The sequence below is a fragment of the Anastrepha obliqua genome, chromosome 1 (genome assembly GCF_027943255.1).
Source record: "Anastrepha obliqua isolate idAnaObli1 chromosome 1, idAnaObli1_1.0, whole genome shotgun sequence".
NCBI lineage: Eukaryota > Metazoa > Arthropoda > Insecta > Diptera > Tephritidae > Anastrepha > Anastrepha obliqua.
This window is the reverse complement of record NC_072892.1, coordinates 110,994,758-111,022,300: the sequence shown is the minus strand read 5'-3', so window position 1 is coordinate 111,022,300 and position 27,543 is coordinate 110,994,758. Positions and strand designations below refer to the sequence as shown.

The window sequence follows — 27,543 nt, the reverse complement described above, 5'->3', positions numbered from 1 at the left end:
TCAAATAGCTCAACCCTGTAAATATTTGCCAAGCCATCATGTGTACATGTGTGTGTGTGCATAGTATATATATGTGTATGTATGTACTGAAGATGAGTGCATAAAATTGTATGCATATGTGTGATAGTCCTTAAAAAGTGTGTGACCGAAAATAAAAATGCAAAATTAATCAAAAGAGAGGCCCAAAAAAATACTACAAAAACAAAGCAGTTCATTCTTATGTCGCAATACTCTTATGATGGCATATAATACTCGAATGCAACACAATCACACACCCCTCCCAGCACACCACACACATCACATCTACAGCTGTATGCCTGCAGACGGTATTGTATTCTGTTTGTTGTTGCTGTTACTGTTGATGTGCAGTTGCACGTGCAACGTCACCAAAGACGAGCGACTCGAGAGCCCAAATGTCTTCTCTTCACAATTCACACAGCAACGCATCCAAACGCGCCGCCACCCCCAACGCCAGACAGGCACCGCACCATCTACTCTGAATTTGCTGAATGTGCAATAACAGCGTGTGTGTGTTTATATGTGAAGGTGTGTGTGTTACTGTCTGATGTTTTATGTCTCATAGGCGCACACTTATGCAACTTATTTGCAGTGGAAGCATGCAACACCATGCAGCAAAAAGGGGCAAACTTGCACTCGCCCTGAGATGTGCTCGATTACAATTTTTATTTTTTTCATATTTTATTTTTAAAACATTTTTATTATGTTTTGTGTGTTTTATTGCGATTTTTTATTTGTACTTTGTTTGTCATAGCAGACTTCCACATTCATACACTCGCGCACACACACACATTCACACGCATATGTAAGCCATTAAGGAGCATTTCAAACCCAAACCTTAGTTAACAGTTGCTACTCTGACTTCTCTGTTTGAAGATTTTTTAATTTCTATTTTTGTATATATGTTTTGTGTATATATAACTGCTTGAATATGCGGTTGTTCCGCAGTCTGGGGCAGTTAGAAATTCATGCATATTCATCCTGCCACAGCAGAGCGGAGTTCATCCTTGCGACTTAGCGCTGCAGTGGAATATAATTATAAGAGTCAACATAGGGATAATGCGTCCCGTCACCGTTTACCAATGTGGCAGGAGGTATAAGTACATATATTTACTTCAATGAAATATCAATTTTAGTCTTTTTTTTTAATCAATCGATGAAAATCTCCCACTTGATGTCATTTGCATCGGCAATGGGCTTTCTCATCGAATTGTTGATGCTGCGGAAATTACTAGCGCACTGTGGAAAGCAGAATTTCTAATGTTCGTGTGTATACTTAAATATTAATTTGAATGCAGCTTTGGTACTTGCACTTCGATATAAGGTATAAAGTTAAATGCTCCGTGTTTTTTACATTTTATTTCACACAAATCACTTCGATTCACAAGCTAACTCCGATATATAACACTCGACGAGTATATTTATTTAAGTTATTGCGAGAAAATGATGGTTAAGAGAACAGGCAGCTGGTGCACTAGGCAGTAGGAATTAACATGAATGCCACCTGAGACAGAGGTCAGTGTTGAACGTCCGTATGAGTTTCATATCTACATAAGCCTATGGAGAATCGAAGGGAATGAAATTAATTAGAATTCGAATATTTAATACGTCAAGTTATCTAGTAAGAAGTTTGTCTGAATAATACAAAGTGGCGCAAAATTAATCACCCTATCGGAAGATTTATAATTTTTGCAAATGACACTCGTGAACTAAAAAGCTGCAATATACAAACAAAGAGACAATGCAACGCCTAAAGTCCAAAATAAAGATTTCCATCACTCAAAATTATTATTATTTTTTTATTTAGTAAAAAAGTTATTTAAAAAAAAAAATTGATGATTCATTTTGCGCCACTTTGTTTTGATACAATTTCAACTCAATACCATCATTTAGCACCTTTATATCTTGAGAGGACCCGGTGGTTTTGAACGGTGCCGAGTCCTGTTGAAACATCCACTGTCTGCCAACGAATTGTTTGTCTGCCCACGGCTTCAAAGCAACCTCCTTATTTTTCAGTATTCATCGGGGATTTCGCTTAAGTCTTGACTTTTTGAACCATTTCACGGGACGTTGCAGTATTCTGATGACCACCTCCATGACGTTTCGCGATCCAACCAGTTTCATTTTAACGAGTAATGGTTCGATAAACAAAAACTTTATTTACTTTGAGGTGTTCACGAATAATCGCTGGTTGTGATTTTCCAGCCAAATATAATGCAATCACACAATTACGTTTGACATCCATTACAGATTTTCTTTTTTCGCGTTTACTCTCGGCCAAATGGTTCCGCGCGTTTGTAAACAATATTCTGGACTGTCATTTAGCTGCTAACAGACAGCTGATGCCCGTTGGTTACACTTCGAGTGTCGGACCCTGAACATAACGTGTATTGCAAAAATGATGCCCCTAGAAGCATTTTTTTAATGGTGGAACTCTAAACACGCTTCTACACTTAACTGTAGTATATACTGAAGTTGACCCTCCGGAAAAATTGGATCTGGATGGTGTTGTCCATTTTGACCATTCTATTTATATTATCTGAAACACAAAAACCAAAAAAAAAAAATCTTTAATCAGTATGACTGTAGCCTCTCGTTTCGAGATAAATGAGTTTAAAGTATGAGATACAGGAGCGCGCAAACCACAAATTTTCGCATGAAAGTTTCACAGTATAATGTTCCTCTGTAAATGACCTAAAGGCCCAATATATATCAAGGACGTTTACGTGCAGAAAACCTGAAATTCTGAAGCACATTGAAAAAATCGCTGCTCTCCTTATCACATATTGAAAAAAGACATTGCTGGCTACGTAATAAACGCCGACGAATCCTTCTTTTGGGCGAATGTTGCATACAGAGGTCCTGGTGTACTGCTGATAAACAGCTACTTCAATGAACTGTTAGGCATTCAGTTAAGGTTCATGTTTGGGGCTGCTTCCCGAAAAAGTACTTCGCCGCTAAATGGAATGCAGTTTTCACGATCCTAATTCACCGAAAAGCATTATTGCAGTGAGCTCCGAAAATGTTAGTAAGTCTGACCATCCACGATCCTAATCATCGAAGCCAAAGGTGTATCAAAATGGGATTGAAGTGTTGGATTGGCCTTCACAGTCGCCTTATGCCAACCCTATTGAAAATCAAGGCAAATTCGCCGGAGGCGATTACCTCCACAACTCGTATAGAAATTAACAAATTATGACTCAAAGATGTGCAGCCGCTATAGCCCACCGCCGTTGGCTATATACTATACATTTCATTGAATATGTTGCGTGAATATGATAGGCCCATGCAAGGCAGTTTGTGAGAAGCGAATTGGTCAAATAATTTCTAAGTTATGGCGCGTCGTATACATACATATATACATTTTTTGCTATTTTAGATGGCATTGGGATCGAGATATTCTGAGATATCGTCTTTGCTGTCTAAGTTGGCTCATACGTTTAGGATTTTTTAACAACCCAAAGAGAAATGCTAAAATTATGCCTGGTGGATGCTGATGGGATGGAAATGTTCCAAAAAATCATATTTATGAACCGATTTTAGTTTAAAAATTTCCTTTGTATTAGACTGATTTCCAATGCATTTTTGACACCCAAGAACTCAAATGGTCACCTCATCCGATTTAAAAAAATAACTGACATGGGTATCAAGGAAAATATTTTTAAGAAAAATCGATTTCGATAATAAGGTTTTTTATGGCGTTGCCACCTTAATTTTATTGCAAATTTTATTTTCATTACAAAATTTTATTTGAATACTAAGATTTTCCTATTGAATGTAAGAAATGTAAATAAGCTTTAATAAAAAATATTTTTAGCTAGTGTTGCCACATGGTTTGAATTGCATGAATAGCAATTTATCACAAATTTAATTTCAGTATAAAATGTGGTTATCAAATGAAAGTTGCCTAAACAAGCTTTAATTAAAAATATTTTTATCTAGTGCTGCCACATATTTTTAGAAAAATAAGAAATTATTTTAAAAAATATATTAGTTGTAAAAATGTTATGTATATACACAATGTAACGTTAAGCTAGCTTTAATAGAAAAATATTTTTAAACAGCGTTGCCATCTAATTAAAAAAAATAAATTTAAGTTAGTAACAAAATTTAATTCCAGCTTGGGGTATGGGTAATAAACAACATGTGTAGCGAAGAATGAGCAAAGCTTTGGTCAACATTATTTGTGTATGGTGTTGCCACTTAGCACTTAAAGCGAAATTACGGATGAATTAAGTATTGGAATGTGAGTATGACGCAAATTATGATTAAGAACGTTTTAATTAAAAAATATTTTCTGCGATGCCACTTATTTTTTAACCCAAGAAGTATTGGAATTGCCTTACAACATAAAATATGTATCTAATTCTTGAAAACGCATTAAACGGAAATTGCTATAGAAATGAGGAGCTCATGGCTTTGAGCCTGAAAGCCTAAAAGCTTCAAAACTAAAAGCACACCAAATCACATTAAACATTGAAGTTGAGATAATAATTTTACGAAATTTAAACATTTAAATCATAGGTTGTAACTGGAACACGTTTGCGTATTATTGAAGCAACTATTTTGGTTGGTTGCGCCAAAACAGAATTAGTTTTAGTTTCACGATTTCGAATTAAACCCACAACTTGCCTATTGAAATGCAAACGATTTCAATTTCCCATTTGTTTCTCGTCGAACAGACTTTCGATTTTCGTACTGACTGTTTCTCCCAATGCCAATTATTTGAAAGTTGTTTCCAAGTAAGTATGCGCTTATGCCATTGCGCTACCGCTAATAAAAAACTAAAAATATTTGGTAGAGGAAAGCATTTAACAAACTCAAATAAGCAGTAATTATTTTACTTTCAATTCCAAAAATTTAATGTTGATAAGTAGATATTTTATTTAATGTATTTAATTTTATATGAAAGGAAAGCTGAGGGCATCAGCTTGAAGTATATAAATCCTTTATTTATTTTCGATTTTCCCTCCCAAAAAATCTAACTCAATACTCAAGAATGATAAATACTCTAAAAAAAAGACAAATACTCTTTTTTAAACAAAATAATATCAGATTCTTACTTTTTTACACTTAATTGATGAAATAAATGTCTAACTTTCTTAACCACAATATTTTCACATACTCGCAACTCAAATAGAATAAATCTTAAACACACATTATTACTTACAAATGTATGTATGTCACATCTGTCCTTGATACTTCTCTATGTTCGCTTTCTCATTGAAGTAGTTTTTCTTCACCACTTGAGACAATGCAAATGACGTATGGCGACGCGTTGTTGTCGTCTCTAAGTCGTTGTGCCGTTGAACATATTTTTAATTGTAAAATAAGCCGACTTAGAGCACTTAACGCATAAAACAAAAACAAAAACAACCACCATCTATAGCACACACGTTGCAATATCACAGAACAAACTGCATTTAAAGGAGCTCCTATCCAACTTGACATTTACGCTGGCGAGAAGCATTGGCGCAGACATTTCAAAGAAATTATACGACATGCAAAGACTGCACTCACGCACGTCCTTAAGCAAATAGCAAAGATGTTAAGTGCACGCACATATCCGACTATGTACGAGAGTGTATATATGTATGTATGTTTAAAAGTCAAGCATTAAATACGCACACTTAACATACAACTGCGTACTATACATATATACGAGTATATTTGTGTGTACGTTTTCACTCTTTTATGCATACGCATTCTTATCAATGCTACAGCAGACGCGTAAAAGTGGCCAACACGGCGTATACACAACCTTTTCTCACGCAATTCCTAGTTGTATATTTGTAATAGTGGTTGAAAGTGGGGTAAGATGTGAATGCGTGCGTGGAATTTCATTCATTTCTCACCATATGCGTGCCCCCAACGCCTTGCTCTTTTATTCGCTCCTCAGTCACTCCGCTCCCTCTCCGCTCTTGCACTACCATTCATTCAAACATTGGAGTGACGTTTGTTGCATTTGTATTTTCTCATTTCAATGTATGCCCACATGATAATTCAGGGTTAAATCGGTGACAGCACAGACATTGTGGCAGACATTGGCAGTAGACAAAGTGCATGCGTGCATGAGTGCGTGCCGCGAATGAATGCAGCTGATAAAGCACGTCCTTGCATTAGATGGAAAATTAAATATGGTAACGGGTGCAATTGTTCGCAATTGTAAATGGAAATATTTTTGCTGCACCAGTTCAAATCGAAACGATGCATTTGTACAGTGTGAGAAAATTTACCACGATATTCGGTATGTAAAGCCGCTGCGGTTTATGAGAGCGCTGCAAGAAATTGGAAGTGCGGTGCGCTGAGATTATTGCTGTACCTTATCAGGCGAGAAGTCAGCACTGTACTAAGGATGTACATTTTTTCGATTTTTACGATCCCGACATTTTCGGGATTTTGTTATAAAAATTCCCGGATCAGCACTGGGGTTCAGGTACTCATTATTTTGCAACCAGTTAACTGGAACAAAATTATGCATATTGTTTGGGAAATCTGGAATTTCCTTACAAAAATCCCGGTACTACGGGACTAATCCCGGGATATCTTCTTCGCCTACGCGATTTTGGCCGAGTTTAACAAAGCGGACCAGTCGTTTCTTTCTCGTGCTAACCGGCGTCAGTTGGACACACCAAGTGATGACAAGTCCTTCTCCACCTGATCCTTCCAACGCAGAGGAGGCCTTCCTCTTCCTCTGTTATCACCAGCTGGTACCGCATCAAATACTTTCAGAGCCGAAGCGTTTGTATCCATTCGTACGACATGATCCAGCCAACGTAGCCACTGGATCTTTATTCGCTGCGCTATGGCTATATCGTCGTAAAGGTCATACAGCTCATCGTTCCATCGCCTGCGATATTCGCCGTCGTCAACGTGCAAATGTCCAAACATTTTGCGCATAATCTTTCCCTCAAGCACTCCAAGAGACTCTTTTTCGGATATTGTTATCGTCCGCGCTTCTGTGCCTTGTAGAGCGATGTGGGTGCCGATACACGAGTGCGCCGACTGCTTATTTGATGACAGAAAGTACTTCGTTTTGTCCTCGTTCACCACCAGACGCATTCGCTGTGCCTCTCTATCCAATTTGGAGAAGGCAGAACTAAGAGCGCGGTTGTTAAGGCTGAATGCTCGAATTTTTTTATATAGGGTGGGCCATGTAAAATTTGCTTTTTGAATCGGCTATAAAAAAAAACTAATCAATATTTTTTCAAACTGTTTTTTATTTTGAAGACTGGACATTGTCATTTATGAATGAAAAATAATATCGTTCAAATGACAGCGACGACTGGCTTTACGGTAGGCCATTCGATCAACCCAATTTTTAAGCACATTTTCGATTGTTTGGGCTCCAGATTCATGAATGGCAACTTCGATTTCGTGTTTTAAAGCATCAATCGTCTCTGGATGGTTCGTATAGCATTTGTCCTTAACGACTCTCCACAAAAAATATTCCAACGGACTTAAATCACAGGTCCGAGGCGGCCAATTGATATCGGAATTTCGGCTGATTATTCGGTTTTCAGAAACGGTAGTCAAAAGTTCGAGTATAACTTTGGCAGTGTGACAACCAAATGTCGTCCATGTCATCATCAATCAGAAAAGAAGAAGAAAACTCACCACTTTGGATATAGGTTTCCAATATTTCCCAATTTTGTTCAAGCGTATAGCGTCCCATTTCGTAAATGTCGAACCTTTAAGTAAATTATGAACACATTTGACATGTCATTTTTGTTACGATTCTCAAAAAAATAGGTGGTTCAAAAAGCAAACGCTATATGGCCCAACCTGTTTAAGAAGAAACAAAAAAAATTAAAGCTAATATTGCTTTTTTTGCTATAAAAGAAGATTTATTTATCATAAGAAATTACAAGTCCCGCAATTATTAGCCACAAATTTTGAAATTTTCCGGACTCAAAAAATACAATACTTTATTCCCGTATTCCCGGGACTGATATCCCTACACCGTACAAAGTTATGAGTGACTTTTTCTTGTGTTAAAAAACACTGAAATCTTGGAATCCCGTATGAATATTATGAATATTTTTTTTTTTTGTTAAAGCTCTTAAGCTGCTATCTGATGGGCAGCGTCTGCAAACTCTGTTGTTTATTTTTAACCACAGATGCTAGATCATCTAGGAATAGACGATTGAACAGCATGGGCAAATGATACAACTTTATTATAAATAATTTGTATACCATGAATGTTCCAACAAGATCAAGCGATTTGATCCGGCTACACTTTTTCTTTAGAATTATTTGAAAACGGACCGCAGTCAACCAATAAACCGCAAGCGACCGAAGTTCTCAAGATCAATATAACATCGGCCATTATTCAAATTCAGTCGGACTATACAACAGAGTCATTGAAAATAGAATCTCTGAGCCTACATGAGACTTTTCGACTCATCCTTACTGCTCTCTATTATCTATCAGAAAGCAATAAGTACGCTAAAACTGTGTTTCTTTATCAGCAGGCGGTACCACTCTACACTAAATGTTTTCTGAATTTCCCGCGTTGACCTTTATATCTCTTGAAAGGTTTGAGAGCAAAATTTATAGCCCCATCGGAAGATTTCTAATTTTTACCAATGATGTCCAACGTCAATCATATTAGACAGTTTTGAAGTAATAGTAGACAACCAATCAAGTGCGTAAATAAATATTTTTATTTAATAAAAAAAGTTATTAAAAAAATTAGATGAATAATTTTGCGCCTCCCTGTTGAAATTTTTTTTTAGTATTAAGCGCGCAGCCGATTTTTTCTCAAAATTTAAGAAAAGTAATTTGCATTATTAATTCCATGCCGGAGAAACTCCTCTTGTTTTCAGCTTAAAAAGTGGCATGCGGATGATTCCAAACTTTTATAAACCGCTGTTTAAAAGCCATACTGCGCATATGGTGGCCAAACAACTCAATTTCTAATAATTAGCTCCTTACTCGATGCGAACATAGGCCGGTTGAGTCGAAATACGCGAACGAAAGTGAAAATGGATAGGCCCTACAATCCCTAAACCTGCGACTGACATCAGTGGAATGTCCCTAGGCTGGAATACGCATGGCTCTTTCCGAAGAGGGCAGCCGAAAAAAACATGGAGACGAAGCCTGCATGATGAACATCTGACGACGACTCGTTCAAAATCTGTAAATCGACCCCAATGGAATTTAAATATTTGTATGCCGGCGCGATAGTAAATAATAATAATAAAATAAAACTAATAATAAAAAAGTCAAAATTGTTAACCAGTGTAATTAAGCTCCATAACTTTTCAAATAAAATATTTGTTGAACGCAAACTGCAAAATAAGTGCTCTTTACCCTATATAACGGTAACTCTTCAGAATGAATGGTCTTAATGGGTTACTTAATGTAAATATAAACAACTCTGCAATTTCAGTCCTTACTGCTTAACGAAAAATCTATTAAGTTGATTAGTTGAGTGCACATTGCAAATTTATTAAATGTTGATACTGCATATTAGCGAGGGAAATTAAAATGTATAATTAGTATTAGTACTCGTACTTACACACATATATGTACACATACATATATGCAGCCTACAGTACTTCAGTACAGCAGAAAAGGCCTTATTTACTCTAAGCTTCTATTTATTATTTCGCGCTTTTCGCGCTTAGTGGCAGCAGACACTATTGAAGCTAAAAGTTGAATGACTCGTGAAAGTGCATGTATATGTGTATAAATATGTATGTATATGTACTTGCGGTGGTCGATTATATTTGCGCCCATATGTATAAACACACACACACACACACAAAATATACTCAATGGCAATCATGCACTTGTTGGAAGCATAATGAAAATAATATTAATTTTTGCCATATACAAAAATAAAACAACAGAGGCGCAAAAAATTTTACTCAAATAAAGCAACAACAATACAACAAAGATGAATGAAAAATCAGCAAAATGCCAAGAGTTACTTGGAGCAGCATTGTTTTAAGTGCAGAATGTAAAGCCTTAGCGTGAAAAATCTGCTCGACATCTTAACTCCAGCAAAGGAGGAAGAGCGTACAGTTGGGTATTCAATTGCATAATGGGCACGCCACCCACATAAATGCCCTAACTCTGAGTTACTTACTTTATTTTGAGCGGCACATAATCGCATATGTGCCATTAAAAGGCTTTACTAACTATGGGACTAAGATGAATGGGTGTGTGCTTGCATTTGTTGAAATGTGCCGAAGAAAGCAGAGAACAAAGCGCTCGGAAAATACAAACGATAAAAAGACTTAAAAGGCAATGTAAAGTAGGAAGGTATGAAAGAAAGACCGAAAGGAGAATGAATGAGCACGTACATACATATGCGTGTAAATATGTATGTATTCTATATGTAGGAACTGCAGACAGAAACAGAAGCCAAGCTCTCAGCTCTCTACAAGTTACCTCACAGTGGGTTTATGGTTAGTAGCGCTGCCTGAGTGTTTGGCTACTTGCTTTTTAGGCTTTTTTTGCTTAAGCTCGGCGCAATTGCAGGAAGCCATTTAAGTGTTGCTACCCGCTCCCTCCTTTCCTGCTGCTGTTGCCGCAGCTCCTTGCAATTTACAGACAGCCAGTTACCCTTCACCGCACACTTGATAGCAACCCATGCGTACCACCACCCACTCAACAAGTCTGCTAGCCCTACACTTCGCCTCGCCAAACACCTTTCCGGCACAAAGGCAATGGCGTTCAAGTGTTAGCGACTGCCTAAGCCTCGACTTAGCGTTTAGTTTGTATGCGCTTCCTCACTTCAGCTGCAGTATTAGCGGCAACAGCAGACAGGGCCTTAGCCTTGCCGCATATTTGGAGCGTAATGCAACAACTAGTGCTGCAGCTTAATTATTTAAGTATATGGTCGTCCAGCTTCAAAGTCTATGCAACTCTGTCGCGGTAATGGCGTCCGTGCAGAGTATCAATAGCTGCCAAGTGTTTGCTATGGATTAACTTTGTTAAGAATATCAGTCGGTTTTGGCGCTAATACAGGGTGATTTAAGTAGCAGAAAAGCAAAACTAAATATCATGAAAATAGTTGTATTTTTTTGTGGTCACATGAATTTGGAAACATGGGGTCCATGATAACGTACTCTTGTAAGTATTCAACCAACTGAGAAACGATTTTGAAATACATTTTATAATTTACATAACAGTACTTCATACCCATAAAGTTGCATACTATTGTGACTAAAATAATTACAATCAATTACAAACAATTTTCTCGCACCAAAACAAAGCACGCTATACTTTTTCCTGTTGGTGTTTGCTACTGCTTCGTTGATATTTGACACAAGATTAGAGTTATGCCGAAGCCCAACGACAACAAATGTTGACAAGCTTATACTTGTAAATCCATAAAAATTTAAAGCCTAGTAAGCTTAACTACTTATTTTAATTTGAAACCAGTAACTGCTTGAAGGCCTCAGTTTGTTTGTGAGAAAAATCACTGCAGTTTTATGCCCAAATATCGTGCATGAACTGCGCTATCATTAAGGCAAAGTATTTACGAAATAGTAGCAAGCAAAACAATAACAAATCAGCAGGTATAGAAATCAGCGAGCATAGTTACTTTATTTATTTTTATTTTTCAAAAGCTTAAATGAATATTTGTTTTATAAGCAAAATAACAATTAATTTTTTAATAAACACAAAGAAGCCCAGCACAATCAATGGAGGCTTAAACCTGGCTGATGAACCATTGCTGGTTCATATACGTCATAAAAGATTGGAATCCTTCAGAAATTTATAGAAATGTTGGAATCTTAAAGATCGATTAGTAGAGATCCAGGGTAAAAAGCTAACTAGCTAGTCCAGGGCAAAAGGCTGACTGAGGTATTACAAAATGGAGACAGGCTTGGTTGACTCCACCCTTGCTGTAGGTGTGCATTAGTGCTTACACTGTGATAGGTGGGTAGGTAGGTGAAATGGTTGAAGTGCCAGTCTGGCACTCTTCAAGTAGGACTAAAGCGCCGTTTTAGTACCACTATGAGACCTCCAACAGGCAGGTAGATATCTACAGTCAGCCAGAGTTGTTAACGTAATGGCGAATTTTGATGTGATTTATGTTGGTGCACTGCCCCAGGCTGTCAGAAAAAGGAGCCGCGAAACTCGGTCATTTACAGAGAAAATGCTCTACAGTCTTCTTCTCTGAAAGGTCCCCACAGCTTCTGCAATGGCGGTTAAATGGTAACCCTAGCTTTTCCGCGTGTATGCCAATCGTTCAGTGACCGGTAAACATAGGTACGAGTTTGGAAATTGAATGGTAAGGAGTTCAAAGACTTTCTGAGTCCTTCGTATATCGTATTGGGGCCAAAGGGTTTTTGAAATAGCACATGAAGAAATGGGGCTCCATGTTTTCTGCGCTTTCCTGAGAAATAATTTGTGCAGTTCTCCTTTAACAACTGTCAGGCGGATGCCGACGACCGAATCGGAGGTCCCCTTCCTGGCAAGCTGATCAGTAATTTTATTTCCCTCTATCTACTTATGTCCTGAAACCCAGATCAGAGAAATGTTACCTGCACACCCAAGAGATTTGATCTCCTCCTTACAGAAGTTTACAAGTTTGGTTCTGCACCATGGAATCGTCAGAGCCTTAATAGCGGCTTGACTGTCGGAGAATTGTTAATATCTCCTTCGCTCCAGCGTTCCCTAAGCATTTTGCATACCAGCAGGATCGCAAAGGCTTCTGCTTGAAAAATACTAGCAGTGTTCGGCAGTTTAAAGGAGATAGGCAAATTGGCTGATTTAGAGAAAACCCCTGCTCCGACTCCCGATTCTATCTTGGACCCTTCAGTGAAGGTGCAAGCTTCGGTGCAGATCTTCCCCTCGATCCAATTCTGCCTATTTAGAAAGATTGTCCTAGCACAAACCTCAAACTCTAGCTTGCGGATAGAGAGATACGTTCGAAGTTCGGAGAAATGCGGTGTTAACTCCCCAAAAATGCTACCATGTCCCTTGGGAGATTGCCTCCAGAGGCCAAGCTCCTTTAACCTGATTGCACTTTGAGCTGCGATGGAAATAACGGAAAAGTCGATGGGAAGTAAGTGCAAAACGACAAGTTGTACATGCTCCGATGATGCCAATGCATGCAGTCCTTTGCACTCTCCCGATTTTAGTGATATTATAGCCCTTCCGCTGAGTTTCCCACCAAACCAGGCATCCATACGTTAAAATTGGAAAAACCACTGCGTTGTACATCAAAAGCACGACCTGTGGCTTGAGTCTCCATTTTTTACCGAACATAGATTTTTAACATAGTAAAAGGTTTCTTTACCCGGTTTTAGTTTCCAATAGAGTTTGAAGTCAAGTATCACTTCAAGATACCAAACATCCGATGAAAACTGGAGAACAGGATTGTTTACTTTGAGAAGTCGAGAGGGTGGAGGTTTATATTTTCTGATAAATAGCACCATCTCCGTTTTGTCAGAGTTGACTCGGAGGCCACAAGTGACAGCCCAGTGACTGAGTACAGCCAGTGACGTTTCCTTCCTCAGCCATGACTGAGGAAAACAGTCCCGATACCATCAGGACCAAGCCATCGGCGTATGCTACTACCTTAACCCCACCCTTATTTAGCATTATCAGAACTGCGTTTTGGTCTTGATTTAACTAAATTTTGCAGCAAAGTACGATCCAAATCTTCCCAATCCTCCTAAATATCCAATTTAAGCTCGTCCATAAATTTTGCGCGACGTGCACCCCCACAGGTTCCTCGCGCTTGTCTATGACGCGTTTTTAGCAAAGGCTTGCATAGTGGTTTTTTCTACTTGACGTAATCTGTGTTACGTAAAATGTGAGCGATGCCTCTTGTTGTCACTGGAAGACCCAGCTTCTCTTTTATTTTAGTCGAATTTAAAAAAAAACTTTTGTTTTATGACCTCAAATGATTCAAAATGCCTTCATCGAAGAGATAATTTTAGCTGCGGGAACAGAAAAAGTTACACGAGGCCATGCCAGGAGTGTGCAGTGCTTGGTCGAATACATTCGTTGAGTTTTTGGCCAAACACCCTTGCGCAATGATAGCGAATTAAGCTCTTTTGGAGCAGCTATCAAGCCCAAAATAATGCTGGATGGACAAAATTGATATACTGGCCTCTTGAGTCAATGGTCTAAGGCTCAAACGACATCTTCTATGTTCCTGTCCTACATTAGCTAGAACCAGATTGGATTGCTTAAGAGCTTTACAATATGAGAAGTTAGAAAATATCTCGGGGATAGAGCTCCAAAGTTTACTTAGATTCGCAAAAGACGCAGACGTATTAGAAGATGTCTACTATATACAAAGAAACGTAAGGGTCTAGCTACATCTGGTAACACTAAGGATCAATAGGTCTATGTGATGGCTTTCAGCCAGCCAGATCAACATAACCTAACCTATAGTGTGTCGAGTCGGATTTTTGAATTTCGTAAAATTTTGCAGTTTACGGCATTTTAGAAAAAACTATGCGCTCTACGTCATAAATGTCACACTTTAATTATGTTTGCGAAATTTTTTAATAAAAATATCAAAAATCCGTGTCAGAAAAAGTAGTTTCGTTTAAATACGAGTACTAACGACCAGTTGCCTTAAACGAAGGACAGCTACCTGTGGGCATCAAACTGTCGTCGGTCGGTCAACTAAATTTTCTACCATAATTTTGTATCTATGAGGAATTTTTACAATCGACTTGCACAGAAATACGCCTAAAACTATAAAGAAGAATAATAATCTGTAAAAAAAATAGATTTTTGGAAAAATAAATAACTTTTTCAATAAATACGAAAAAATCATTTTGAGTGTCAGATAGGGTAATTAATTTTGCGCCACCTTGTATTTCAAATATATTTCAGGATATTATTTTGCTTTCGAAAATATTTATGCATTTATCAGTTTTACCTTTTCTATATACAAATCTAATAACACAACACAAATAACACAATATAATATTTAAAGAAAATTATCAATCAAATCAAATTTCAAACACTGAGCTTACAAAAATCTGTGTGTTAGAATTAGACGCAGAATCACAACTTTGTTAGTTTTTTGAGGCGATTAAGCACCGCGACGTTAAAAGATTCAGAGTACATCTCTGAGCGAGAATCCCACCTGAGAGCCACCACTTTGCTCTTAAAAATCTGTTAGTAAATTCTGTTGTAGATTTCCCTCTACAATTTCTGCGATGGCAAGTCAGTGTCTCGCAGTGTAGCTAATAAAATTCTCGGACCTACCTTAACAAGCAATCTAGCTAATTTACAATTTAAATCAAAAAAGGCTAGCCCACTTATTCGGAATGTTAATAATATTTATGTTTTTCTTCCACTTCAAATACTTTGTTTGATTTTAAATTATACTAAATTAGCCCCAAAATACTTATACACAAACCTCAATTTAATTTTGTTTACAAACTACTACTTAATATACTGCAGCAGCTCATTAATTTTCTTGCATCACTGATTTAGCTGTAGCCCATAACAGGTAACTCCATAGGAATTGGTGTTATCCGCTTGCTTGCTTATGGTGCGAGGCAATAGCAATTCATCAAATTGCTTTCTTCTCCAATTGCCATATCACAATTCATGCATCTTCATCAAAATTAAAAATGTGTACCTCGTAGTTTTTTATGGTTTCGCCACTTTTAACATTTCTCTCGAGACTTTTGTTCCAATTGTGAAAAAACGTAACCTACATAAATACACACAATCATAAATCAAAAAGCAAAGGTAACACTCATTAAATATTAACGCATACTTATGTGTGGGTTCGGGTGTGTGTATACAGTGAAACCTTGGTATAACAAATTGGAGGGGTATGCGAGCAATTCCGTGGATTTTGAACTCTGTCGTCAATTCTTCTAAAAGTTGGTTTATTTGTAGACTTGAGTATAATAAGCAGTAAACTGGACAAAATTTAGAAAAGAATGTAATAATACTTATTAAGAAATATTGATACATGTTGAAAATTATTTTCTTTTTAACGTTTTTAGATTGTTTTTAATTTTGGGGTCAAATATAGATTCAAAAAATTATTTGAGAGAAAATTAAATTTTTTGGTTCAAAACTTTTCGAAAATATTTTTTTTTGGGTCAGTTTTGAAGAATATGCTGAAGAGTATAAAAAATATGTTTTATAGAGGAAGCTCCATAAATTTTCGAGGTATATTCAAATATGTACAGCAAATCAATGAAAAATACAACTCTAGCTAACGGTCTGGTCATGAACCAATGTTTCACTACTTCGGGAGCTTCTTTATATAAAGAAATTAAGGAAAATTGAAATACATTTCACGCCATTTATTTCGTGTTTTTTTTTTTAGTTTTAGAAGATCCCTGATTTCCACAATACTGAAACCTTCCAATTCACTGAAACATTACCTACATAAATTGGTAAATCTACGTCTGTATAGAGCAGGGTAATGACACAAGAGGCGCGTCTCTTCATCTACCTCATCTAGACAGCTTCTGCATAAATCATGTACCAAATCATGTGTTTGCCTATTAGGCCGTGTCCCGAACGGAAATCAGTGTATTAGGACTACGCCTATTTTGGCTTAGCAGAGATTCCAAGTGTTTAGCGTTGAGAGTCGGCCATAATTATCGACCTATTCTGTAGGTGGTTTTATTACACCATCTTTCGTTCGCTGCTCTTACTACTCGTATTTCCTCAAAACTAAGTAGTTTACAAAGTTCACCGGCCCTACAGTTACCCTCGCAATATCATAATGTTATCTACCATTGTTATCTTTAGATGAAATGACTCAGCCATCTCGTTGAGAGGGATTTTATCGCCGCCTGGATGTCAGTGAAAATGTAGGTTTCATCTCCCGGTTCCGCATCACCAGTCCCACGGATTTTATTTTTATCATCAGTTCAGCGTGAAAAACAATGCAGTAGTAGGGAAGCCGAAAATTAAAATGATCCCCAGATATTCGGAATATACACCTCCGCCCACCCTGTCCTTGAGCTTTGAGCCATCTTTTCTCTGATTTAGAATAGGAGTGTTGTGAATGTTGTTATGGGAACTGTAGGCAGAAATGCATAGTTCACCGAAAATGCCAACTGGGATTTTACAGTGGCTGTAGCCCGTGTTTGACCATTGACCTAAGGTGTTCAAACTATTGCCCCACTACGAACGATATTTCTTGTCTGCAGATCCACTGGAAGGAGGTTTAATGTCGAATATAATACTTTCGATGATGTGATTCACATTGCACTGGTTATGGGTGTTTGAACCGTGAGATCTGAGTGTTTGAACCGTGTCAACTGTTTTAACGTTCACATCCTTCTCAAGCGCATTGCCATAGTCCTGGATGGTAGGAATTGGCCTAACTACCACTGATACGAACCAATGTATGTTCTGGGTTTCAACCCCCATTTAGCACCCTATCCTATCAAGCCCCAGACACTCAGCCCTTTCAATAACTCTAAGGATATTTGTTGAAGAGCAGATGTTGTATGTGGCGAGGGTTTGGTGTGAATATTTCAGTATAAACATGCTTCTGAATGATATTTTCGGTATATAAAATGAGACTCTAAATATCAACTCATTCAGAACTCGCCAGGTGGTGATAATTTCTTGTACAAGGTGGGGTAAATGTAATCACCTTATCGGAAGATGGCGTCGTTCATATTTGACACTTGTGTAATAGATAGCTGCAGTATACAAACAGATAAGTAAGGTTCAAAATAACGATAACTCAAAATCATTTTTTTTATGTAGTAAAAAATTGAATTATTAATTTTGCGCCACCTTGCAGACAAGATTATATATATATAAAATTGGCGCTTGCACTTTTTTTGGGTGTTTGGCCGAGCTTCTCCTATTTGTGGCGTGCGTCTTGATGGGCGGCTGATATTTTTTATGAGGAGCTTTTTCAAAGCAGAAATACACTCGAAAGTTTGCCATTGTCTGCCGAGGGGCGACCGCTTTTAGAAAAACCTTTTATTCATTTTGGTGTTTCCGGGAGATTCGAACCAACGTACTCCGAATTTCGAATGGTAGTCGCGCACCTAAGATTACAGAATTACTTTTATGGCGATCTCGCTTTCTATAACTTTACTCCAAATTTATAATATTACAATATTACAAATTTGTGAAATTTTGCTTCACAAAAGCTTTCTATACTCACTCCTTATAATATACTTGTATATGGACCAATTTTTATATGCAAATCTTCGCAAAAATGAATCTCATTTCGCAACGAATACACCAATCAGAGCATTACATAGTATGAAGTTTCTCATCATAAGAAGATTGGTCATATCGAGGCCTCACTGTATCATTTATTGTTCAATTTAGGTTGATAATGCCAGAAGCGCCACCGCATCGGTAAGCTTTTAAGTAACTACACAAACTTCCCATTGAACGAAATTTACTCATTTCAGCTGCTAAGTATAGGTAGGCAGAAATGAAAGGCGGGAAGCGCTCGAAAAGTGAAAGAAGTGCTTCAAAGTAAAGAAAGCAAAAACGATCAAGACATAATGTGAATGTATACGTGTAGGTACAATAAAAAACAAATTGCTGTTGTCGTCACAGTACGTCACTATTGCGCGTCGCGCATAGTTCAAATAGTAAAAAAATATCAGTTTGTTTAGTTAATAAATGTGGCATACCTCATGCCGACTGCTACTTTATTTATTACATTTTTATGGCTTAGACATAATGCCAAATTTATATTTATGTTCAAATACATTTTTAACCTTGTAGCTGGCATTTAAAGTTATCTGGAATCACTTGTTGTTGTTATGTTCATATTTACTAAGCATTTTATTGTCTCCTCACAGCAGTCTGCCGACGATTGTGGCTTTTAGGTGGCATTATCATGATAACCAAGGCTCATCGCATAAATTTGCTTATGCAGATGTACTATTGCGGTCAAATTAATAGGAGTGGTCCAAAAAAAAGTGGAATATTGTATTTACGCACGATTTTTTTTTTTTTTTTCAATATTAACAAAAATGGTCGAGCTAGAATTTTGTGTGTAATTTTTTTATTTAATGCTATTAATTTTTTAAACAAACTTTATACAAAATTTAGTAAAATTCAACTAATTGTCGCCTAAACTTCAGACTTTTCAATCTGAATTTTTAGAAAATTCTCGGATGCGCAGTAAAATGGCTCGTGAAAATTTAGTGAAGTAAGCGCAAGTTTTAAGCTTTTATAAATTGCACTCTTTATATGAAAAAACCGCAAGAGTTGTCACCAAAAACAAAAATTGTTTAAATCAACGCGTTTCTTTAGCCTCTTAAAACGTGAATTCTACTATACCAAAATTTAATGGGCTATAAAACTGAATACTCGAAATTTTTCTAAAAATTCTGATTAAAAAGTATGAAGTTTCGATGGTATAGTTATTTAATACAGGTGGCGCAAAATTAATAATCCAATCTTTTTTTAATATAACTTTTTTACTAAATAAAAAAATTATTTTTAATGATGAAAATCTTTATTTTGAGCTTTTCCAGCTCCATTGCTTTTCTGTTTGTATACTGTCTAGTTCACAAGTGTCAAATATTATTACCATTATTTTCCCGGTAGATGGCTGTAGTAATCGATATCTCGTAAAGTATCGATCTAATAATTTAAAGTTTACGCTCGTTTTGAAAGTAGAATTTCACACTAAAAAAAATCTTTTGCTTGTTCCATTCGGTTGTGAGTTACAGTGTGTTAACAGTGGAAGTCAGCAAAGAGAAAACTCGGTACATTTTACAGTTTTTCTTTTATAAAGGCGAAAATACAAGCCAGGCCGCTGAAATTGTTAATGGTACGGTAGATACCTATGAAATGAGACTTTGTTTTTCAATTTCAAACTTTTAATAACAAAAAATGGTTACAAATTTAATCTTCAAAATAATAGCCGTCACTAGCGACACATTTTTCCCATCTCTCAGGCAATTTGTGGATGCCACGCGAAAAAAATTGTCCGTCTTTGGCCGCAAACCAATCATCGAGCCATTTTCTGGCTTCTTCGTAAGAATTGAAGCGCTGCTCGGAAAGTGCGTGGCCCAACCAACAACAAAAATGTATTTATTAAGGGGACAGATACCTGTAAAACTTCGAGAAACATTTTTTTTCTCATAAAATGTTAGTATAATCTTTCAAGAATATGTAAAAAAAATTTAAGAACGTAAATTTAGGTATTTCTTATATTATAGAACGTCAACTGTGACGACTCTATTCTTTGCGTTCGAGCGCTGGGAGAGATATTAGTTACGTTGTATTTAAACTATAGACGCGTTTTTCTCAAAACTATATTTTTCGAATTGGCGTACGCGATAACTCGAAAAGTTATTGACCGATCTCCCTGAAATTTTGCACGCATCTTTTTTGCGATATTATTTTCTATGTGAATTTACAAGTTTTCGAAAATTTTTTTTGAGTGTGCATCCGCTATTTTAAATGCTTAAAACAAAAAAAAAATTTATATTATTTTAAAATATAAATAAACTGTATGCGAATTTTGAAAAAAATATATTGACATTCATTTTAAATAATTTTAATGAAATCAGTGAAAATATGGCCGTTTACAGGTATCCCCTTAATTATTTCCTGGCATATCCTTCGTGTTTTACCACCTATACATCTGCGAGGCTTGAAGAAGGGAGATTTCACAACTTGTTTATTGGTTTACTTCCCATAAATCATTATTATTTAAAGCTTTATGTTCCACAACACCTTTTCTTACGTTTGTGTATAGGTTTTCTACGGGGTTGGGAGCAGATGACATCATCACCTAGCTCGATTGATCTCAAAATATTTAGGTATTTATAGATTTATTGATATGTTTCGAATTAACGTCATGTGTATTTACTTAACTTACTGATTGAGCAACCTTTATTATTTTTGTGCAGAACCATTCATGACTTTTTTTTTATAGATAATTCCTTTCAAATGTTGTCCGCAAGTGCGCCGTAATTCGGTCATCCGTAAAAACCAATTTTGAATGACTCGCTGGAGGACTTCGGTCGGTATCTCGTGAATCACTTTAGTAATGTTCGCTTCCAATGCCTCAATCGAAGCTGGTTTATTTACAAAGTATTTAGACGTTACATACCCCCACAAACAAAAGTCCAAAAGAGTGATATCACACAATCTTGGGGTCAATCCAAAGGTCCGAGAAGAGACATAAATTTCTTACCGAAACGACGACGCAATAATTCCATTGTTTCACCTGCTGTATGGCCAATATTGTGGAGATCACGGACATTCGCCACACACTATTACATTGGTCCAGCCTTGCCTTTGAGGAAATAAGGGCCGATGATTCCTACAGTCCATAGGACGATTGTTTTCCATGGATGTAATAGCTGTTCTTGAAAGACTTCGGGTTGCTCTTTAGCCCAGATAAGGCATTTTCGCTTATCGACGTAGCCATTAAGCTAAAAATGGGCCTCATCACTCATTATTATAAGTTGGCCAGAGCGCGCGACGAGCACTTTTCACAGAGCGTCAATTTTCGTAATACAATTTGTATGATTTATGTATGATTTGTAAATGTTGTTGAGGCGTAAATCTTTCCATGATGAAATGTCAATTAGTATTGAGAAAAATTATGTATTTAGTTTAAAAGTAGTGACATGAGATCTGTCAAAGAACCCCTATTGGAAAAGGTACCTCCAATCTAAGCACCCTCTTTACTCCCTTCTTATTAGAGGGACACGACGCAGATATTTTAAGACTCCATACCATATACTACTACATACTACCATATAATACAATATCACTATCGTCCGTTCGCAATATGCAACGTCATTTCGAAAACGACTTATTTTTGTGTTCACATGCACACTTAAGGAGCGCAGCCATGTTTCCTAGAAAGCAAGGGAACTGTTGCCAAACTTCCAGTAAATTTGATTCTCGCAACCATCTATGAATTATTACTTTATCTGTAGTCTTGTGACCATCCACGGTCGTGATGGTAGTCACAGCCATTAACTCCATATTTCTCGAGTTTTTTGCAATCATTTGTTCAGAGCATCCCAAGGTTTCTTGAACATTTTTTGGATGTTTTACGTTGATTTTGCAAGGCTTTGTTTATTAAGATGTTCCATGCTTTGGCTGTCCTACTGTTGACTACGCGTTCTCATACATAGGAAACTAAGAAAGAGCATAAATTTTTCGATGTATTGGAAGCAGCTCTAATTTATTTGATTAATTTCCATTTTCCACACATTTTTGTTAACTTTAAATCCACACTCCTATTATTATGATCGTGCGCAATCAAATTGCGAACTGAAATGAATGAATGGCAACGCGATAATTAGCGAAATTGCAACTTCCTGCCTTACAATTACTATAATTTTTATTATTATTCCTGGATTTGGCAGGCGATTTCTGGGGGTCCGTGCTGTTTCATGATCAAATTTTATTTCCAATCGTATAAAAAATATTTATTACACCCACTCCTATTATTTTGATCACAGCTGTATGTCTGCGTACGCATTAGTATAAAAATTTCATAACCCTGTAGGAAATTATTTGATACATTTTCTGCATATTTACATATGTTGTACCTTACACGATATTTAAATTCAGGTACAGTTATTAAGATAAGCAGAACTTTTGGCTTATATATGTATATTTCTTCATTATTTAGCTTGCATCAAAACGGTGCATGAACGATGGTGAAATACCATAATTAAAATTATTATAATGGCTATTTATGCACTGCGACCTAAAACAATATATTTTGCAGCCATGAAGCCTACTCAAACAGTTGTAGACTTTTAATAAACCCTTAAACTATATATATATATATGTACATAATTGGCGCGTACACCCGTTTTGGGTGTTTGGCCGAACTCCTTCTCCTATTTGTGGCGTACGTCTTTATGTTGTTCCACAAATGGAGGGACCTACAGTTTCAAGCCCACTCCGAACGGCAAATATTTTTATGAGGAGCTTTTTCATGGCAGAAATACACTCGGATATTTGCCATTGCCTGCCGAGGGGCGACCGCTATTAGAAAAATGTTTTTCTTAATTTTGGTGTTTCACCGAGATTCGAACCGACGTTCTCTCTATGAATTGCGAATGGTAGTCATGCAACAATCCATTCGGCTACGGCGGCCGGCCTTAAACTGCTGTAGGCTTAATTTCTACCAGGAGATTTGGATGTCTAACCCCACTTTCCGGATAATTTATTTTGCGTCGTGCCACTGCTAGGTCCAAAGCAGTCGCATAGAATATCTTCTGTTGTTTCTTGTGCCTCTTTACAGAGTCTACAAGAATCATTTTCGGCCTCACCAATTTTTTCATGGGGTAACTGAATTTACTATGTCCTGTTAGTAGTTCAGTGTAGAATTTTAAGTCTTTTCTGCTGAGGTTTAGGGTTGCCACTAGGTTTATATATTCCAGATCAATGAGTAGTTTCGATAGTACTCGATTGAGCCTCGTTGTTCCCGCTCCTGTAAAGACCTATGGGAGCATTTACACCCTTTTTCATTAAAGTATAATTTCATTCCCTTCGTTCCCCTTATGTCCCGGTACCCACATGAGAGTAACACAGTTTCTTGATGCTAGAATTTCGAAAATTGTAAAACATTCCCAGACCAACCTTGATTGGAATGAGAAGCTAAAAAGCGATTTTAGAGCTGCTGGGATGTTAGAGAGAATGAGTATATTGACACTACGCGTGCCTCTATGAAGACATTCTCTGGCAAATAGCTCTAAAACGTGGACCTCCGCTTGAAAAATGGAAGTCGTTTTTCCCATTGCCTTTTTGAAATGTTGTCCGACCATTCAAACCTCGGCACTGCCGTCTTACATTTTGGAGCCATCAGTAAACCACATTCTTATTGATGATTGTTTGTACCAAATCCCTGATCACCGCTAATTCCATCAACACTAGTTATCAATTCAACTAAGATTAGGCAATATTTTTATTTAAATTCTTATACAATAATTTAAATTAGTTGCATCAAAAAATTAATAATTTTTCTCGTTTCAATTCTTTTTAGTCGTTATATTATAAATTTTATATGGAAAAACTCTTTTATTTGTTGCACAAAAAGATAACATCTCCTTAATCCACACTCTTGATGATTTTTTGACTTTTCGCAATTCGGATTTTAGCAATCAAGCCTTGTTTTTATCCATCTGATTTGACGCTTTTGTGACTTTTACTTTACGTAATAAGTAAATAATTCGCCCTTACACTTCTGTTAGGGTTTTGGTCGAGCTCCTCGTGCAATTTGTGGCGTGCGTCTTGTTGTTGTTCCACCAATTCGAGAACCTATAATTTCAAGCCGGCTCCGAACGCAAAATGGTTTTTTTATGAGGAGCTTTTTCATGGCCGAAATGTACCCGGATGATTGCTATTCCCTGCCGAGGGGCCACCACTATGAGAAAAAACTTTTTCTATCATTTTGCTGTTTTATGTAGACCCGAACCTATACACTCCCGAATGATAGTTACACACCTATTCGGCTACGATGCCTACCTTTACCTTTTTACTTTTACCAACAGATATGAAGGTCCCATGAACGGACAATGTTTTGTAAACGTAAAAACCTTTCAAAAAATTGTAACGACATCTTAAATGCCATCCTGGGTTTTTGTTGTCTTTGCTTTTAAAAAGTCTTGGCTACTTTGAATACAACTTGCATAAATGTCTCCACATTTTGCTCTACCTAAAACTGTCTCCGCCTTTGACAAAAAAGTTTGCGGCGAGCACCATTCGGTGGATTCGAGTTCGTAACCCCTTGTGGGTTTGAAACACCAACTGATAGAAAAGCGGTCGCACCTCGACAGGCAATGATAAACCTTCGAGTGCATTTCTGCCACGAAAAGGCTCCTCGCAATAATCACCCAGTCCAACAATTTTAAAAAAGACTTTCTCTGCTTTTGTTTGACATTATCAAACACTCGATAGATATTTTTTTAAATACTTGAAGATATCAGTTTCGTGAATACTGTGAACTTAAAGAAACATATTTTGAGGGCGGTTTGATTTTAGGAAACAGAAGTAATTCGTAATTCCTCGCGGCTTCCCAAAGCGCATAGAGTCCAAGAGCGCCCGTTTAGGAACGACATCTCAATCTAAGCTAACCTAAAGAGACTCAGTATAAATATTCATTATTATTTTTGTAGTATTGCCATGTTTTATTATTTCTAGATGCTATTATATGCACAAAATTTTCCTCAAATGAATTTATGCGATTGTTTAAACACTTTGGGCAACATTCATCGAATGTGTATAATAAGCTGGCTTCCACACGAACTTAGACCTACTTTTCTATTAGTTTTACATAACACTTTCTTTGTACTTGCAACTTGCAATACAATCGACTATCTGCACATAAACAGATAGGCTGATAGCTCGTCGACAGCTATCTCGTCAACAGCTGCGCAACTTTACGCCTCCAGCGATACGCGAATGCGGTCGTAGTGCAAACTTCATTCATCATAACCAGCCAACCGTTCCACTCATTTGTCGCATCTTCAGCTTTCAATAATAATATGTTGATCTTTAAGATCTTGCGTGACTACTGTGGACTTGACCACACACACACACACACACAAACGTGCATGCAAACTCTAAGATTACATTTCTCTCTGGCGCGCGCATCTGGCAGCTGTTGGTAACACGGCTTGTTATTCGATTGCAACAACAATAGACTTTTTCGTGATGACCATAAGTTATTTGTCTTCATTTTCATTTCTATGAGTGATGGCTTTGTTTTATTACAATACAACCAGTCAATTTTCTTCCCATTACATTTCCGTATGCCGTTTCTCATATTTTGGTATTTTATTTATGCCTTCGCTTTGTCTTAATTTGATTAAACAAAATCGTATCTCATACTGGTAGGCAAACCTGTTTATTAAAACAAAAAGCATGCGAAATTGTTGAACCAAGACGAATAACGACAAAACCAATATTTGACTTAACGTCAATGGTCAAAGCCGTCTTCTCAATTCCAGCAGCAGCAACATTTGTGAGCAGACAACGAAAGCTAAACCATCGTACATTTCGGAGCGGTAGTTATTATTTTAGTACCAACAAAAAACAAACCGTTTTTTTCCAACAACATATTCAAAGCAGTATGCATCATACATCACTGGTAACTAAATAATTAAAAAAAAATCAGTTGAACAGAATTAAAACATAAATTCTCTACGTTTGCAGTTCGCAGCACTATTTCTCACCTCGATCGCCAACGAGTGCCTAGCACACAATTTCCAGCCAGGACAGCCGCCTTTCAATACAAATAGCTGGCCACATCCCGTATACGGCGTTCCACCGCCATCGCAACAGACGCCTTGTGCCAATCGTGCGCCTGTGCAAGCACCCACACACGTCCCCATCTTGACAGCTGTAGTGCGCCCACTTGGACCTATAGGCAAAAATTATGAAGTGAAACTCTCTCAGTCAAGTCAACTCAACCTCGAACGTAGGCTACCAATTTCAGAACCAGCCAAACTAGTTGCAGCAGTTATAAATGGGCCACTGTCTCATCAAACTGACAATAACCAATTCGCAGGTGGTCCAAAAAAATACTTGCCCCCACCACATCCAATACAGCCAAATCCATATTACCAGCCTCTCACTGGTGTGCCTGGTCAGCACTATAGTAACGTGGCTGCTGGTGCCAACATTCCCTACACACCCAACTACAATCCGCTGCTACCACAGCAATATTCCCAACCAACTCCACCAATTTCATTGACACCACCACCACCACCACCACCGCCAGCGCCAGCACCAGCACCATCATCACAAATATTCTACAATCAAGGCAGTCAACTACAGCATCAATCTTTTACTTCAGCACAAGAAAACAAAGCTCTAAGTATCAGCAGTGGGGTAGCCAACTCGGGCGCACAATACCAACCTCCTGCTGCCAATTCCGTGAATGGTGTGGCGGGCAATTACATTTCACAGTCAGAAGTCGGTAAACTGAGTCATTATGTCGAAAAGCAAAATCCAGTGGGCGACACCCGCCCCTATTCGCGTCTCATTCACACCTGTTATCCCGACGGTCATTGCGAACGTCAACAACTGAGCGCAGACCAAACGGATCCAAGACACCAACAGATTGTATTAACGGCTCGTGCGCGCGTGCAACCCATCTCAGATAAGTGTCGAGCATTGGCTGCTCAAGGCGGCGTACAAACCGCTCTGGGCTCGGGATCACTTAGCCAGAGTAATCCGCTACTAAATACACAGAATCGTCCACCAAATCGTCGACTCTTCCAATACACAGAAGCGGTGATACCACGCGACACATTCAACTGAGCGCACAAAATAAATTTAGATAATTAGTTGTTTTTTTTTTCTTTTCATACTGCATTTATTTAATTGTTTAGCATTAAGTTTGAAGTTAAAAAGTGTCTACGATATTATGAATAAATTTTAAAATAGTGGCATAATATAATTTGAAGGTTTTTGTGATATATCGTGTTCTACATTTCGTAAATAATATACAAATGCATAGGTATTGTACATATCAGTTAGTGAGTCAAAATCTTCCACCGCCGAAATGTATGCCACAGTTTTACTCATTGCCATTTGCTACATAATTAACCATCATTTGCTTAGAAGCATTGTTGCGCAACA

At 37.4% G+C, this 27,543-nt stretch overlaps 1 protein-coding gene across 1 annotated transcript in view; it reads left to right on the top strand.

Annotated features, from left to right (window-relative positions):
• LOC129236489 (ras-associated and pleckstrin homology domains-containing protein 1-like) overlaps positions 1 to 27,222 on the top strand; it is a 39,518-nt gene extending 12,296 nt beyond the window's left edge. Inside the window, exon 2 of the mRNA XM_054870917.1 lies at positions 26,113 to 27,222. Coding sequence (XP_054726892.1) covers positions 26,113 to 27,222 — 1,110 coding nt within the window. The remainder of the gene's footprint in view (positions 1 to 26,112) is intronic.
• Positions 27,223 to 27,543: the final 321 nt, after the last annotated feature.